This window comes from Python bivittatus, unplaced genomic scaffold (genome assembly GCF_059951505.1).
Source record: "Python bivittatus isolate LINGU-HERP-01145 unplaced genomic scaffold, Pbiv_v1 ctg000480_np1212, whole genome shotgun sequence".
Classification (NCBI taxonomy): Eukaryota; Metazoa; Chordata; class Lepidosauria; order Squamata; family Pythonidae; genus Python; species Python bivittatus.
The window spans coordinates 91378501-91392719 of NW_028277075.1; the positions used below are offsets into that span (position 1 = coordinate 91378501).

General features: G+C 36.4%; 1 protein-coding gene across 4 annotated transcripts in view; it reads right to left on the reverse strand.

The window, feature by feature from the left end:
- LOC103050933 (von Willebrand factor D and EGF domain-containing protein-like) overlaps positions 1 to 14219 on the reverse strand; it is a 245855-nt gene that overhangs the window by 169681 nt on the left and 61955 nt on the right. For all 4 annotated transcript variants that reach the window (XM_088146520.1, XM_088146519.1, XM_088146518.1 and 1 more), the window contains exons 3-5: positions 12080 to 12308; positions 9783 to 9839; positions 8139 to 8371 (exon numbers count right to left, since the gene is read on the reverse strand). In XM_088146520.1, the coding sequence (XP_088002646.1) occupies positions 8139 to 8371; positions 9783 to 9839; positions 12080 to 12308 (519 nt within the window). The remainder of the gene's footprint in view (positions 1 to 8138; positions 8372 to 9782; positions 9840 to 12079; positions 12309 to 14219) is intronic.

The following is a 14219-nucleotide window of genomic DNA, read 5'->3' on the forward strand; positions in this document are numbered from 1 at the left end:
TCCTTAGCAATTGTAGACCTCCTTTACAAAAAGATAGCCAGGGCTGTTCCCTGCCAAATTGAAAATGCACAGGGGCGGGCCTCCAAGCACCAAAAACTAACACTGACACTTGTTCAAATAAATATCTATGTGTGGCTTTTGAAGTTTTAAAAGCTGTTGCCAAGCAAGTCATGAGTGCACAGAATGCTCAAGAAGTCTCCGACCTTCAGAACTAGGACATCTGCCAACATGCGTAACGTTGGACAAAACAGTTGTGCAGCATTTTCTAAGCTGCAGCACTGCGTTATCATTTTAAGCATATTGTGACAAAAAGGAATGTTTCTTACAACATCAGCCATGTTCCCTCCCCCCCCCCCCACGTTTCTGTGCATTAGTTTTCAGAAAAATAAAACTGGGGATCACATTACAATGCTATGGGGCTCAGATATAGGAAATGGATTATGCAATTGAATCACCAGAGAGAGATGTACTGACATTTTCAAGACTCTCTATTCCCATACAATTGCCCTATGCTCTTAGCTCATCAGTAGGACACCTTTTGTAGATGCTGCTACAGAGATGCTATATGACTGAACAGTTTGCCATTGGAGCTAAAACTGTTACAGTTTAGGAATCTTTTTACACAGGTTTTTTAGAGTTTTTATGCTGATGATGTTGTGATTTGAATTGTTGCATTGATCTTAATATTTTTCAGTGTTTGTAAATTGTCTAGAATCGCCAAGGCTGGACAGCATATACATTTGTTGTTTTTGTTTTGTTTTGTTTTAAACTGCCCATTCATGCCACATTTGGATCATGGTAGTCAAACTGCCATTCAGGACCCGATGAATCTGATTTCAAACTTTGGATGTAACGTCTTTGAAGAACAATGTTTTTGAATAGACGGCAAAAGAGTTTTAAGTTGTGAACCAACTGCAAGAGGCCTATAACTTAAAGTGCAAGCATTTAAATAACTTTGAGGTAAGAACCTATCTAAAGTGGCTTTTTGGGTCCTAGCAAAGGTTTCATGGGAAGGGAGAAGCCAATCACATTTTTCTTTACATTATTGTGGTAGGAAGACAGAATATCAATGCTATGCATAAAATAATGCATGTCCTTTCCAAAAGTGCATTTCCTTCTTTCTTAGACTAAGTTGTTCTGGGATTATTTTTATACCATATGTTAAACTTTGATCATTAGAAGCTGTTTGCCTCATAAGTCAATACAGATCAAGTCAATTGTATTTGCTTGAATAACAGCAATACATGTGTTCTCACCAATGAGGCAACAAAGCACCTGCTCTCCCCAATTTCTTTCCCAAGATTTAGCCAGCATGACTTCTTCCTTGAAAAAAATCTGTATCACTCACTAACTGCAGGCTTTTATTTGTCTTTTGTAAAAAAAGGGCAACCTGGTATACGTTTCTCCTTTTCCAACATGAATTGGTTTAGCCATTTAGCTGAGAGTTAGGGAACCTGGTTTTCTCCAGGTATTTTGCATTACAACTCCCACAGTTCTTTTCCGTTGACTATGCAGGAGATAAATCATTCCTAGTATCTGATGTTCCTGGAACCTCTCCTTGGAAGCCGATCTGATTCCTTGCTTATTTTTTAACTGAGATTCTATTAACTTTATTAAATTGAATAAGGATGTCGTAGACATCAGCCACAGATTTCTTTTTATACAAAATATCTTATCTGCCTCTATGGATTCTGTCTAGCAGACACTGCAGTAACAGAATTCTCTAGTCTCTCTAGTCTTATTCGTTGCCGTAAAATTTAATTTAAAAACAGTGTTTACATAGGAAAGTTACTTGCAAAGCAGAGAATATCTTTAAAAGCCAACACATTTTTTAAAAAAAATTGCATTAACTTTATTTATCTGATAAATAACTGATAAATTTATTTATCAAATTTATATGGCCTCTCATCTCAGAAACATGACTCTGGGAGGTATAGAATAAAACTGTTAGGTCTAATTGTGTTTAAAGAAAGCATATATTGGGGAAAGTTGCAGAAGAAAGTAAGATATTAGGAGAGTTGTCTCTAACAACTGCAGATACTGAGGAAACATGCACCCAAAATCTAACAACTATAGATTTTGTGGTAAGTGTTAAGGTTACTGTAAAAAACAATAGAGTGTAATAACACACAAATTATATGTGATAGTGGCATGTGCTGGATTTACTCTGATTTACACATCTTTAATATCCTAATGATTATTAATATGTCTATTTATGTAATCTGTCCAAAATGAGATAGATACTGTTGAAAGAATTTATAGGCTTTTGACCTATTCCAGGTTGTTCTTATAAGAGATGAAATGTACACTTTTTCAACAGTGTACATAATTTGACAAACATCTTTTTTTAACTTAACAAAGCTAACCCACACTTTCATATTATTACTGCTACTATCCAACTCACTTATATGGGAATAACTGCTTTTGAATTCAATGGAAATTATTTCTGATAAAATAGAAATAAAATGTACTGTTACACCAAATTCTGTATCGCAAAATTTTCACTGGAATGATTCAGCTCATCCCTCCATCCCCCCAAACAGATTTATTGTTTGATCGTTAAGGTTTTACTTACATCAAGGAGTTAGTGACCATCCCCAAACTGTTGAAATATACTTCCCAGTATCCCTTATCATTAGCCATGTAGAGCAGAGCAGCTAGAAGCTGCCATATAGCAATTTCAAATGTTAAAAACGCATTTAAAAAAAAGTTAAAACACTGTACCTAGGCAAAACTGCCTAACACTATTTGCATACAAATAATCCCATGTTTAACCAGTACTCGTATCTCCATATATATATATGTGTCTTAAACAGAGAACAGTTGCAAGTTGTGCAATCAAGACATGGGAGCCTATGATCCATTACATGTTATGAATTATAATTCCTAGCATCCCTCACCATTGGCCATGGTGGCTGGAGTAGCTGGTAGATCTAGCTCAGCATTTGGAAGATCACAAGTTATTTATAGATGGAGATGAGGCCATCTCTGAAGAAGGTAACAGCTTGTTTCATGGGAATAAAGGACATGCTTTTCAGTTCCTTACTAAGGTTGAACCCATATATATGGTCTGAAATATCTCACATCAATTTCAGTGCTCATGATCTTGAGGTTCAATAAACAAGAATTTTAAAAGATAAGCAAAATACAACCAATTCAAAAATCTTCCTGATTCAGTACTTATTATACAAGTGTTCCCCAATCTAAGAAACTTCAACTCCCAGAATTCTCTGCAGGTAGCTATACTGTCTGGCAAATTCTGGGTGTTGAACTGCATATGTCTAAAAGCTGCACAGGCTGGGAAATACTGCCCTGTATTTCTATGTGTGAAGTTTCTTTCTTTGTAAATTTAGATTTCCTGGTCCTTTTGCTCCTCACAATAATCAGATATGTATTTTAGTCACTGATTTATAGTCCTGACAGTGTGTCACACAATTATTAAGATAGTCTTTCTCACAAGCTTCTTGCCTGTAGCTAAATATTGGCTCCTAGTCTTTAACTAGGCAATCAGAGGGTTTTTTCCCCCTCCCTTTATCGTTCCAAGAGAAAGGGGAAATGAAAAAGATACCCTACAGGCTATGTAAAGACAACTTTACTGTGTGATTGGATTTTTTTTGTTCCTAAAGCTTCTCAATATAATAAAATCCTGCTTATCCCTAAATTTTAAAATTATTAAAAGGGATTGGTTTATTTAAGCTAAACATAAATTGCGATCCAGAGCCATACCTCATCCATTAGGATGGGGAAGACAAGGGTACCTATAGATATCAGGAGGGTTGTTTTGTGGTGGGGGAAGGGAATTGGACAATGTAAGCCATGATGCTAGTTGTATGCAGTTTTAAAGCAGCTTTTAATTGTTCTTTGTGTGCCTTGTTGATGGATGTTATAGTCATGACAGAAAAATAGAATTGCACTCTTAAGACAGTACTAGGGCTTTTGTTTTTGTTTTTTGGCAACAATTCCTTCTATATAAGTTTGACAAGTTCACGTGATTTGTTAGAATAATAATTGGAAAAGGCAGTTTAGGCCATTAAGCCCAACTTTCAGATCAGGACAGGAATCTAAACTAAGTATCCCCGGTGCATAGATATCCAGCCTCTGCATGCAGCAAGAAGGAGTGTACCATGAATGAAGGTTTTTTTCCCAATATTCAGTTGAAATCTGTCTCCCATATTTCCATGTCCTGCGTTCTGGATTAATGTAGACTGCCTGAAGTGTTCTCTGTTTCCTCTTGAAAGGCAAACATTTCCAGTTCCTTCAATCTCTCTTTATAGCACTTGGTTTCTACTCCTTTCATTATCCTTGTGGTTCTTCATACATACATATGGGAATGATCGTGGTAGCAATTGGCAGAGGGGGATATGATGGGAAACTGAGCACAGACAATTATGGGGGAAGGTGAATAAGAATCCGGTTCTTATCTCATTTTCTATCTGCCATAGACAGAGTTCTATGTGGGATAAGCTCACACACCTGCAAATTATCTCCTTGCCTTCTTTGGATGGTATGTGGGGCCATAAAGGGCATGGGTACAGGGTTACAAATGTATCCTTGGGAATGATGTGTCCTGTTCTCAGAAAGTTATCTCTTGACCCAAACACCCTATATGGTTATCAGCCAGTTTCCAACCTACAGTTGTTTGAAATTATTTTCAAAAAGACCTTACAGGGGGTCTTGCATGTGATCAAATATCTGGATCCCTTCAGTTGGATTTCAGGCCTGGCACAGGAGAGTGCATGAATCATTCTTGTAGATGATCTCTAGAGGGACTAAGAGGGTGGTGGTATATCCCTTCTATTTTGTTAGATCTCAAGGGCATTCAATACCCATCAATTATGGCATCCTTCTGAGCTGTGGGCAAGGATTGAGGATTGGACCATGTTTTGCAGTGTTTCCACTCTTTCCTGAGCCAATGGCTCTGATTAGCTGTTGGGATACGAGTGGTTGAACCCCTGGGTGCTCTATTGTGGAGTATCCCAGGCCATGAACCTCTCCTCCATCCTGTTTAACATGTACATGAGATCCTTGATTGGTTTCGGGTTAGGTATCATCAATATGTTGCCAATACCCAGCTTTATATCTGTACCCTATGACAAGCAGATATAGTAGAAGTTTTGTGTTTTGCCTGGAGGCTGTGAGGGACTAGATGGGATAAAACTGACTGAGATGGTTGCCAGTATGATTTGGGCCCAATTCATGGTACTGAAGCTTGCCTATAAAGCCATATAAGGCTTGGACCCTTACTACATTTTCCAGGCAGAGTCTGCCAACCCTATATAGACTAACAGGGAGAGGATCCTGAGGTTGTCCATTCCACACATGGTGAGTAGTGCTGAGACCCACAAATGATATTCTCAGGAGTAGCCCTTCCATCTGGACCAACACACTCCCAGGTCTCATGTGGGCCACCACCTTTTCATCCTTCAGGAAACTGGTGAAGATCTTCAGGGCATTCAGAGTTTGAATAACAGCATTTTCTTGTCTTCCTCTTCAGACACTGAAGGATGTGTGTGTGTGTGTGTGTGTGTGTGTTGTGTATATGTGGGGGGGATGACAACATTGTACTCCATGTTATGTAGTTTCTGTTATTTAAAAGAACAAATAATGTTTGTCAGAGAAGGGAGAGGGATTTTTAACACAATGAGTTTTAGACTGAGCTATCTATAATGATTACAGCAAGTCAAAATAATTTGAATTGGAAATTATACTTGATTCTGAGAGGGTAGTTTCAAGGTTTGTTTTTATTCAAACAAACCACATCCCTGGTTGTGGAATTTCAAGGTGAAAATTCATTTTAAAAAATCAGAACCCATTCTGAAAGCAATATTTGATACATCTGGAACTACTGCACTGCAGTTAACGGTTATAATTAAAAGTGTGGGAAAAGGAAATTTCTCTGTTTTCTTTCATAGCAAAAGCATCACAGGTAATCACCTTTCTCTGCAGAGATAAATCTCTACAGAATTTTGTACACTGAGTTTTTATTTTTCAGTATTTGAGGGAGGAGTTGCCATCATGATTGAAAATACTGTAACTCATCAGAAGATGGCCAATGCCAATGGCAAACTAAAAGGCAATTTTACATAAGGCTTTTCTAAAATGTATGCCATTTTATTGCATGAACTTCCAAACTGCTGTGCAGAGCAAAATATGACCAGTTTTTCTGGCACATCCTGCTTTCTTAGTATTACCCACTGCGCACACAGTACCTGCTGCAATTTACAGATGGCTGTACCTCTAGGTATAGAGTGACCTCTGTCAATATCATCTAAATAGATCTTGGGATTGCTACAATTTCAAATCAGATGGAATGGGCTATCTTGAGTGTTTACCCAGGGGAAAACAGCATATTACAGATTTCTTTATTAAAGCTGCAGTAGTTTTGCTAGCATTTTGTTCTCAACAGAGTTCAAATAGAATAACTGAACGAAGTTGTGACTTTTCTAAATATTATGGGGAAATGATATTGGCTAATTACAGATATGCTAATAAAAGTTCAAAATCCATTGGACTAGTAAAGCTTAATGACTCTGTTAAAGGGATGAACATCTTGATGGACACTTGATGTTGGATGTGAACAATATTACTAATGAAAATTTAAATGAATGGAAATCAGTTCAGATATATCAGTCATCTGGGAACAGAATGTTAATTTTTAGGCTCCTACCTGATTTACAATTTTGCAGCTTTTGAGAAATAAGTAGTACAGAGAAGTATGGAGGTACTTGGAAACTATATTGTGTAGTGACAAAATTGGCTATTCCTATTAGTGACTCAGGATGCCTCCATCTGCAGCACCCACCATAGACAGACAGATTTGGATGGATGTTAATCTGAGCTGACCACTGAAGAAGGTCAAATAAGATGTCACAAAAGCCTACAATTCTTATACTACATCAATCACATTTCAGTATAGACAATAGAAATTAAAAAGTAGCAGAACACTCATACTTCATTTGTGTGCACATGTACGTCATGCTTTACAACATTAAAGCACTTTGCATGCAATATTTTGCAGGCTTTACAAAAAATTGCAAAGAAGCCAGTTTTATCTCAAAATTGCAGGAAGGGAAGGATATACTGAGAAAGGAAGAAAGAAGCCGTTGGCTATCAGGATAGAAGTAAGATTCAAATTTGAGGCCTTCTGATTTATGAACCAAACTGCTAAGAAAACTGAGGGTCATGATACTTACATATTTGGACTTTACTTGCTAACTCTTTTTAGTTCATTCAGAATAAGTGGCATGTCCCTTCAAGTATGAATGAGGCTTTGTCTCATTCACTAAGACAAAGCCTCCAAGTTTTTTCCCCAAATGAAAAACAACTGAAGATAGAATGATAGGCTAGCAGAGGAATATGAGACCAATTTCAGTTTTTGAAGCAGAAACCAGGGCCAAAATTATATAAGGCTTTGAACACATCATCCTCTCTTTCAGGAGTTTCTTTTGTTTCTCGTTAGCAGTGATCTGAGACCATAGAATTATCTGTGATATATACTGTGGTCCACTATGGACTTTTGGTTTTATTTGTAGGAATATGGGATTTATAACTTCTTAATTATTTCTATTATTGACAGATTATTGATAATGTTATATTATGAATGATTTGTTATATTACTGACTCATTCATGTGAGTCAATGAAAATGAAACTTTGGGGATCCAGTTTTGGAATCCAATTGGTTCTCTGAAGCTGCAGTCACCTAGAAATGGAAAGAAATCTAGTGTTTTCATTGAGTTTCATTTTCATTTAAATACAAAGAATTGTACTGTAGGTATTTGGCTCAGGCTGACCAAACCATTTCTCTGTTATTACAGTACTATAAGAAGGTAGAGTTATTCTTCATTGGATATATGAATTAACTTACCTATTTACCTATTATCTATTTTAAAAGAAGTAATGCTATGCAGTACAAAAGAATAATTTTTGGATAAATGAGCTAGATTGCTTTATAAACTTAATAAAATGTACTTAATAATATTACATTAAAATACATCACTTCTTGAATACCATATTTTACTTTCAGGCCAAATTCAGGCTCAAGTTATGAGAGTCAATAAGAGCTAAAAAAAAGAAAGAAAAAGCATTGCAGAATGATTGTCTTTCTTGACCTTGTCTTCTGAGTTCAAGAAAGCTTTACCGTATCTCCCAATCTGAAATTAATTCCATCCATCTCCACATAGGAGAATGCCCGCACAGTTGTGTCATGATGAAGCTGTTCTTTCACACTGGATGTAGTAAGCCGTGACCAGATCACTGTATAGCCCATAGCCCAATTTGAAGTTGGACGGCTGAAAGTGCATTTTAGGTAAACCTGGGACCCCAAAAGCTCAGGAGTAATAACTGGGTGTAAAGCTGGAACCTGGAATTTCCCTGTGCAGAAAGGAAAGCAGATTGTTGTGTAATGCACATGACTTAAACAATAAATAGTTCAACAAATTTAAAATTATAATGGCATTGGTACTATAGAACTTAAGAACACATATAAAGCCCTATGTTTTCTGGATGAAAATTGTACATTTATACTATGCAATTTATGCAGACAGGTGAAGACTGAATAGTTGTTATGTTCAGAGCAACAACTCAATAGTTCAGAGCAACAAGGTAATGGAAAACGATAAGCAAAGCATCTCCAATGGTTGTAAACAAAAGGGGGGTTTCCAGCCTTTCATTTGCTTGATAATCTCTTAGTACCAATAGGGGAGGACCAAAAATATAGCCCTATTCACTTTGAACCACAATCATGTCCTCAAGGACAGGAGCTCAGCAAACCTGTAGGAGATTCTGAAACCTCTAGTCAGGGGATGCCATCATCACCCATTCTGAAATTTATTTATTTATTTATTTATTTATTTATTTATTTATTTATTTATTTATTTAATTTGTCACCGCCCATCTCTCCAGAAAGCGACTCTGGGTGGTTTACAGCCCAAGGATGAAGACTGTTAATTAACCAATAGCCCAGACTTAGATGAACACCTTTCTATAACCTGTGCATTTATTTTGCCACAAGGATTCTGAGGTTTCAGAAGGAGCCATGAATTCTTTATGTTTAGACACAGCAGAGATCAGGGATAGACTTAACAGATCTCTTGGTCCTGATAGCCTTCTTAATCCCCAAACATCAAAGAGTCAGAAATTCTAATATGTGAAAGTCCTTCAACAATGGTGGCAACCAAATTTGGGGGGGCTGTACAGTGCAATCCGTTGAAATAAATTTCTGCTCATATATCACTGGATATAAAATATAGTTTTGCTGTTAGTGGCATTCTTTTTGAAAAAAAATATTTATTTATTTATTTGATTTATATGGCCACCCAACTTAGAAAAGAACTCTGGGTACCTTATAAACAAATTTTAAAGTGATCATAAAAACATACATATCAAAAACAAACAAACCATATTGGCAGCCAAGGACACCAATCAATATACTACAATGCCCCTTAGAGATGGACTCACTTAACGCTCTGGCTTAATGCCTAAATGAACAGCCAGGTCTTCAATGCCTTCCAAATGGCACTGGCAATAGGTAAACTTTGGTTGCCAAGACTGAATATTTGCCATGAGTAACCGTAAGAATAAGCATAATAAACCAGGAACTACTTATTTAACTCTGAGCTTCATTCTCACTCCACATAGGAGCTCTGGATAGTCTCCTAATTTTCAAAAGTTCCTTTTGGAAATATGTAAGGAGAAGGATCACCAATGTGAATGTGGAACAACGTACTCACTGGTTCTGCAGATAAAAGATAACTCACTTATGCTGCTTGTGGTATGAAATTACCTTGGATGATGCCTTCTAATTCAGTTCTTTTGGGATCGAAAGAGTTGAGCTGTGATTCTTCAACAACAAAGCAAATAAATCAGTCAGTACGGCATTGTGAAGTGGTGAAGCAAGTGCTAAGGGTGCTGTATCTTCTGCTTATGCTGATACTTCGCTGGACATATTTTGACTTATTGGTCTGAATAGCTTTCACAGTTTTCATGGATTCTCAGGTAAGAAATATATGCATCAGCATGTCAGCTGTGAAAAGCAGAAGTGGCTTGTTTCTTCTGCAATATATGTAGAACTGGAGATTGGGAAATAAGGCTCTTCAGCATTATGTATATTGCAAAGAAACATGTCCAGTTATGTGCAAATACACACATAACTGTGCAAAATCAATATTTTATCTATCTATCTATCTATCTATCTATCTATCTATCTATTCATCCATCCATCTTTCAAATACTGACACATGCATAAAATATATTTACAAATAAGTACACAACATGAAAATCATCCTGATTTATGATCTCTACTTTTCAGAGTATGTGTGCACATAATCCACCTTCAGTTAGTGTAACATGTGCATCCCTTGGCAGAATGAATGGGTCTGGTCTCAGTGATCTGTTCCTTAATTATTTCCATTTCTGTTTATATTATTAAATGTACTGTCCCTGAAGAGCATTTGAAAAATGAAGCCAGTACCAAAACAAAAACAAATTTAAAAAAAACCATTTTGACAGTTTTTCTAACATGCATTTTCCCATCATGTATTAAAAATTAAACTACATTTAATTTGTTTCCAGCCCCAATCCAAATTTCTGGTTCTTACCAAAAAAGTCTAAATTACATCTTCTAATACCAAGAAAGTTTATATTGGTATAAATACAGGAAAGTATTTTGTGTAGCAACATCTCAATTGTCTGATAATTTGTGTAGAGAGATTAGGCCTGCCCAGACTCCTTTTACTGCAAGCAGTAAAAAACATTTTCTAGAAACTATTTTGTCTTTTGATTAGTTTATTAACTCTACTGTCTTGGGTATTTTAAACTTTTCTTGGGGTATTTTATGTGGCTCATTGATTATAACCCGTTTTCCTGCTTGCTATGAATATCACTTTGGGACTCCAGAAATTTAAAAATCAGCTTATAATATTGTAATTAATAAATAAATGTTAATATGAACTTTAATGCTGTTGAGATTAATGAGCTTATTAATGCTAATACTGTGCCATCCATGTGCTTTGCAAAATATGAAAACAATGTTTCTTGCTTCAAGGAACTTACAAGATAAAATCTGATACAGAGAAAGCAGAGGAAGGGGAAGAGATCATTATGCCACAAAGTTAAACTGAGTTACAGAAGGCATGGAAGTCAGGAGATTATGCCACAAACATGACAGAAAAGGTCATTTTTGAGGAGAGAACTGAGCTGAAAAAGAAGTGACATCACTCAAGTGTTCTGAGAGACAGTTTCAAGGACAAAGGACAACAAAGGAGAAACAGTGTCTTTTGAGGAAACGGGAAAATAAATGCCTTTATAAATATTATACTGTATCTGAGATGCCTAACTATCCACACCAAGAAGTCAGGTAGCAGAGATTTACCAACAGAGTGCTTTTGATAATGACCGGTATGGAATAAAAAGGTGTGTTTGTGTTGATTCCATGAGATTTAATTTGTCCTGCAAAATTCACATACTGGTACTGATTCTCCTAAGAAAGACTCATTTCTATTATTCGACAGAAGTGATAGAACACGCAGATTTCAAATGGTGTAACAGACTGAGTGAGGAATTGCTACCTGCTATTCCTTTTGTTTCCTAAGTACAAAATAGAGTATCTTTTCAGTGCAGTGACAGACATTTCTGACCAAAGTAGTTTTTAAAAAGGTCAGCCGACAGTTATTCTCTTTTGCCCTCACCTACAAAAGCTTTCAAATGAACTTGTTCCTTTCCAATAAACTATTTCAGTATTAGATACCATTTAGTAACAACAGCAACATGAACATGTTCAAATACATTATTTTTACTCTTTAAGCCAAACATGGAAACAAAATATGGTGCATGAAGTGTAACCGCACTAAATTTTCCTTGGGAACATGCTGCAGATTAAAATCTGCCAAAGTTATAACAACTATTCTACAGAAACATTTTAGGCAGCTGCTGATTTATTACCTGTGTGGTCTGCATCTTACAGAAAGCAATGCTTGACTTGTTAGGTTACAAAGGTGTGTATAGCAATAACAAGACCTTTGTACATGTAGCAAAAGGAATGCATAGAGTGTAAGTGATAAATATGGAGTTCATGAAACTCACCTTCTGCACAGTAGCCCATACACCCTTGAGTAGGTTGCAGGAGATAAACAAAGAACTCTCCACAATGTCTAACTGAGATGGGGATTTGGAAGAGGCAACAATCTTTGGTGCTTCCAGAAAAGAATTGCCAGGTTGCACAGGCCATCAGTGCCTTTCTCTCTCCAAGGCGTGGGAGAGACTCTGAGTGAAGTGAGAGCCAGATTGGGGCTTGTGTTCCACATTTGTTCATCTGCAGAAAAGTATATATTATTTAAAATTCAGAATTAGGGCATTTAAAGAACATACTTCTTTCAATGAGTTGTGGAAGGAGGCAAGGCAGAAGGAACTGACCTCCAAATGCCACTCCCTCATCAGGTCTGACCAATGATTCAGCTTTTGCCAATTAGGAAACAGCAATAATACAAGCAAAAATTGGACCTATGGTAGTCTAGCTGCCAGCAACATCTGAACAGAATTCTGCTTAGGAGTCCAGTTAAGTCAGTAACAATGAAGAAAGTATAGAAGAGCGAAAAGACAAGATCTAGGACCCCCTGTCTCCGTTTCTCAAACCAAATCATCTCCTCTCTGCAGTAAACTCAATACAAGTTCTGAAACAAAAAACATTAATGTGGGAATACTTTTAAACCACAAAAAGGCACACTTATCAGGCTTGTCCTAGATTGCTTTGACATTTCAACATTTCCTAGCGCAGTACACAGTTGCCTTTACTATAACATTGTTTTAATATTGTAAAGCTGTATTATTTTTTAATGAACAAATATAACTTATCTTAAATTAGATACTTAAAGCCCTGTACATAAAATATCATAAATGATTCAAGCCATAGTCTGGAGAACATACTAAATTAACGTTAAACACTTTGCAGCTTGTTACAATAACAGTAGATGGCTATTGCTCTAGGCTTTTCCTGTATTATTTATAGAACACATTTGCTCCTATTTTCTTCCATTTAAAATGATACTCTAAACCATGGTTTCTATGATCCCAGATTAGCCCTCCTGTCCTTTATTCATTTAGCTCATCATCAGTAACAGAATCAATGATAAAATATTATCTACGATTAATGTACTTATGATTTCTCAGTTGTTTGCCATGGGCAACAGCAACATCTCAGGAAAGATTTGGGAAAAATGGATTAAAAATGATTGAGGAAATCTCTTCTCAGGTAATGAATAGTACTGTTACTGTACCATTCTCCCTATAAATAGCTATGACTGATATTGGTTAAAAGTTCCTGTACATTCTGCCTCATATTCTGTATGTTTCTGCAACAGCTAGAAACTTGCACTTAGGCTAGGAATCCAATAACATGATTATGTAAGGTAGTAATGCAAATATGTATGGGATTTCATAGCTAGAATTTTGATAAAACCTGGCCAACTGAACTAAATGACATCTTTGGTTGCAGAATACAGACTACTTCCAATACTAAGAAATTATATAACTTTGTGTGTGTGTGTGTGTGTGTGTGTGTGTTTATGTTGTATTAGCTCAGCCATTCTGGTTTGTCAACATTTTAATCTGCTTGATCTGTTGTCTGAACCCTGCCAATTATAATTTATTTGTTCGAACAAGATTGGAGAGGCCCATGTTCAACTACAGAAGCTCATTTTGTGACTTTGGGCCAGTCATTCTTTCAGCCCTGCTTACTTTGCACAATTGTTTTGTGGAAAAAATGTGTGTTGTCTTGAACCCCTGGAAAAAAGGTAGGATTTACATCTAATAAATAAACAAACCATGATTAAGTATTCCTTAGCTTACTATGATCTGTGCATCCTGCCTCTGTGATGTTTCCTGACTACAAGAATGACACCTCACTGAAATTTATGCTGCTCTTTACAAAGAAAAATGAGGACCTCACAGCACATTTTTACCATGTCTATCTTATTGCCGTAATCATTTACACTTAAACCACTGCTGACTTTTGAGGGACTGAGTATCTGTGAATAATAATCTTATGCTGGGGAAGGACAGATTCTGCTGTTCCGTGAACATTCCTTCCCAACAGATTTATTGGAAGTTTGAAACGAGCTTGAAAAAAATTGACTAATAAATTAAAAAGAAAAAGAAAAAAATGCTAGTACAAAGTGGGATGTTTATAGGCTTCTCTCAGCAAAATATATACATGAAAATAAATGTA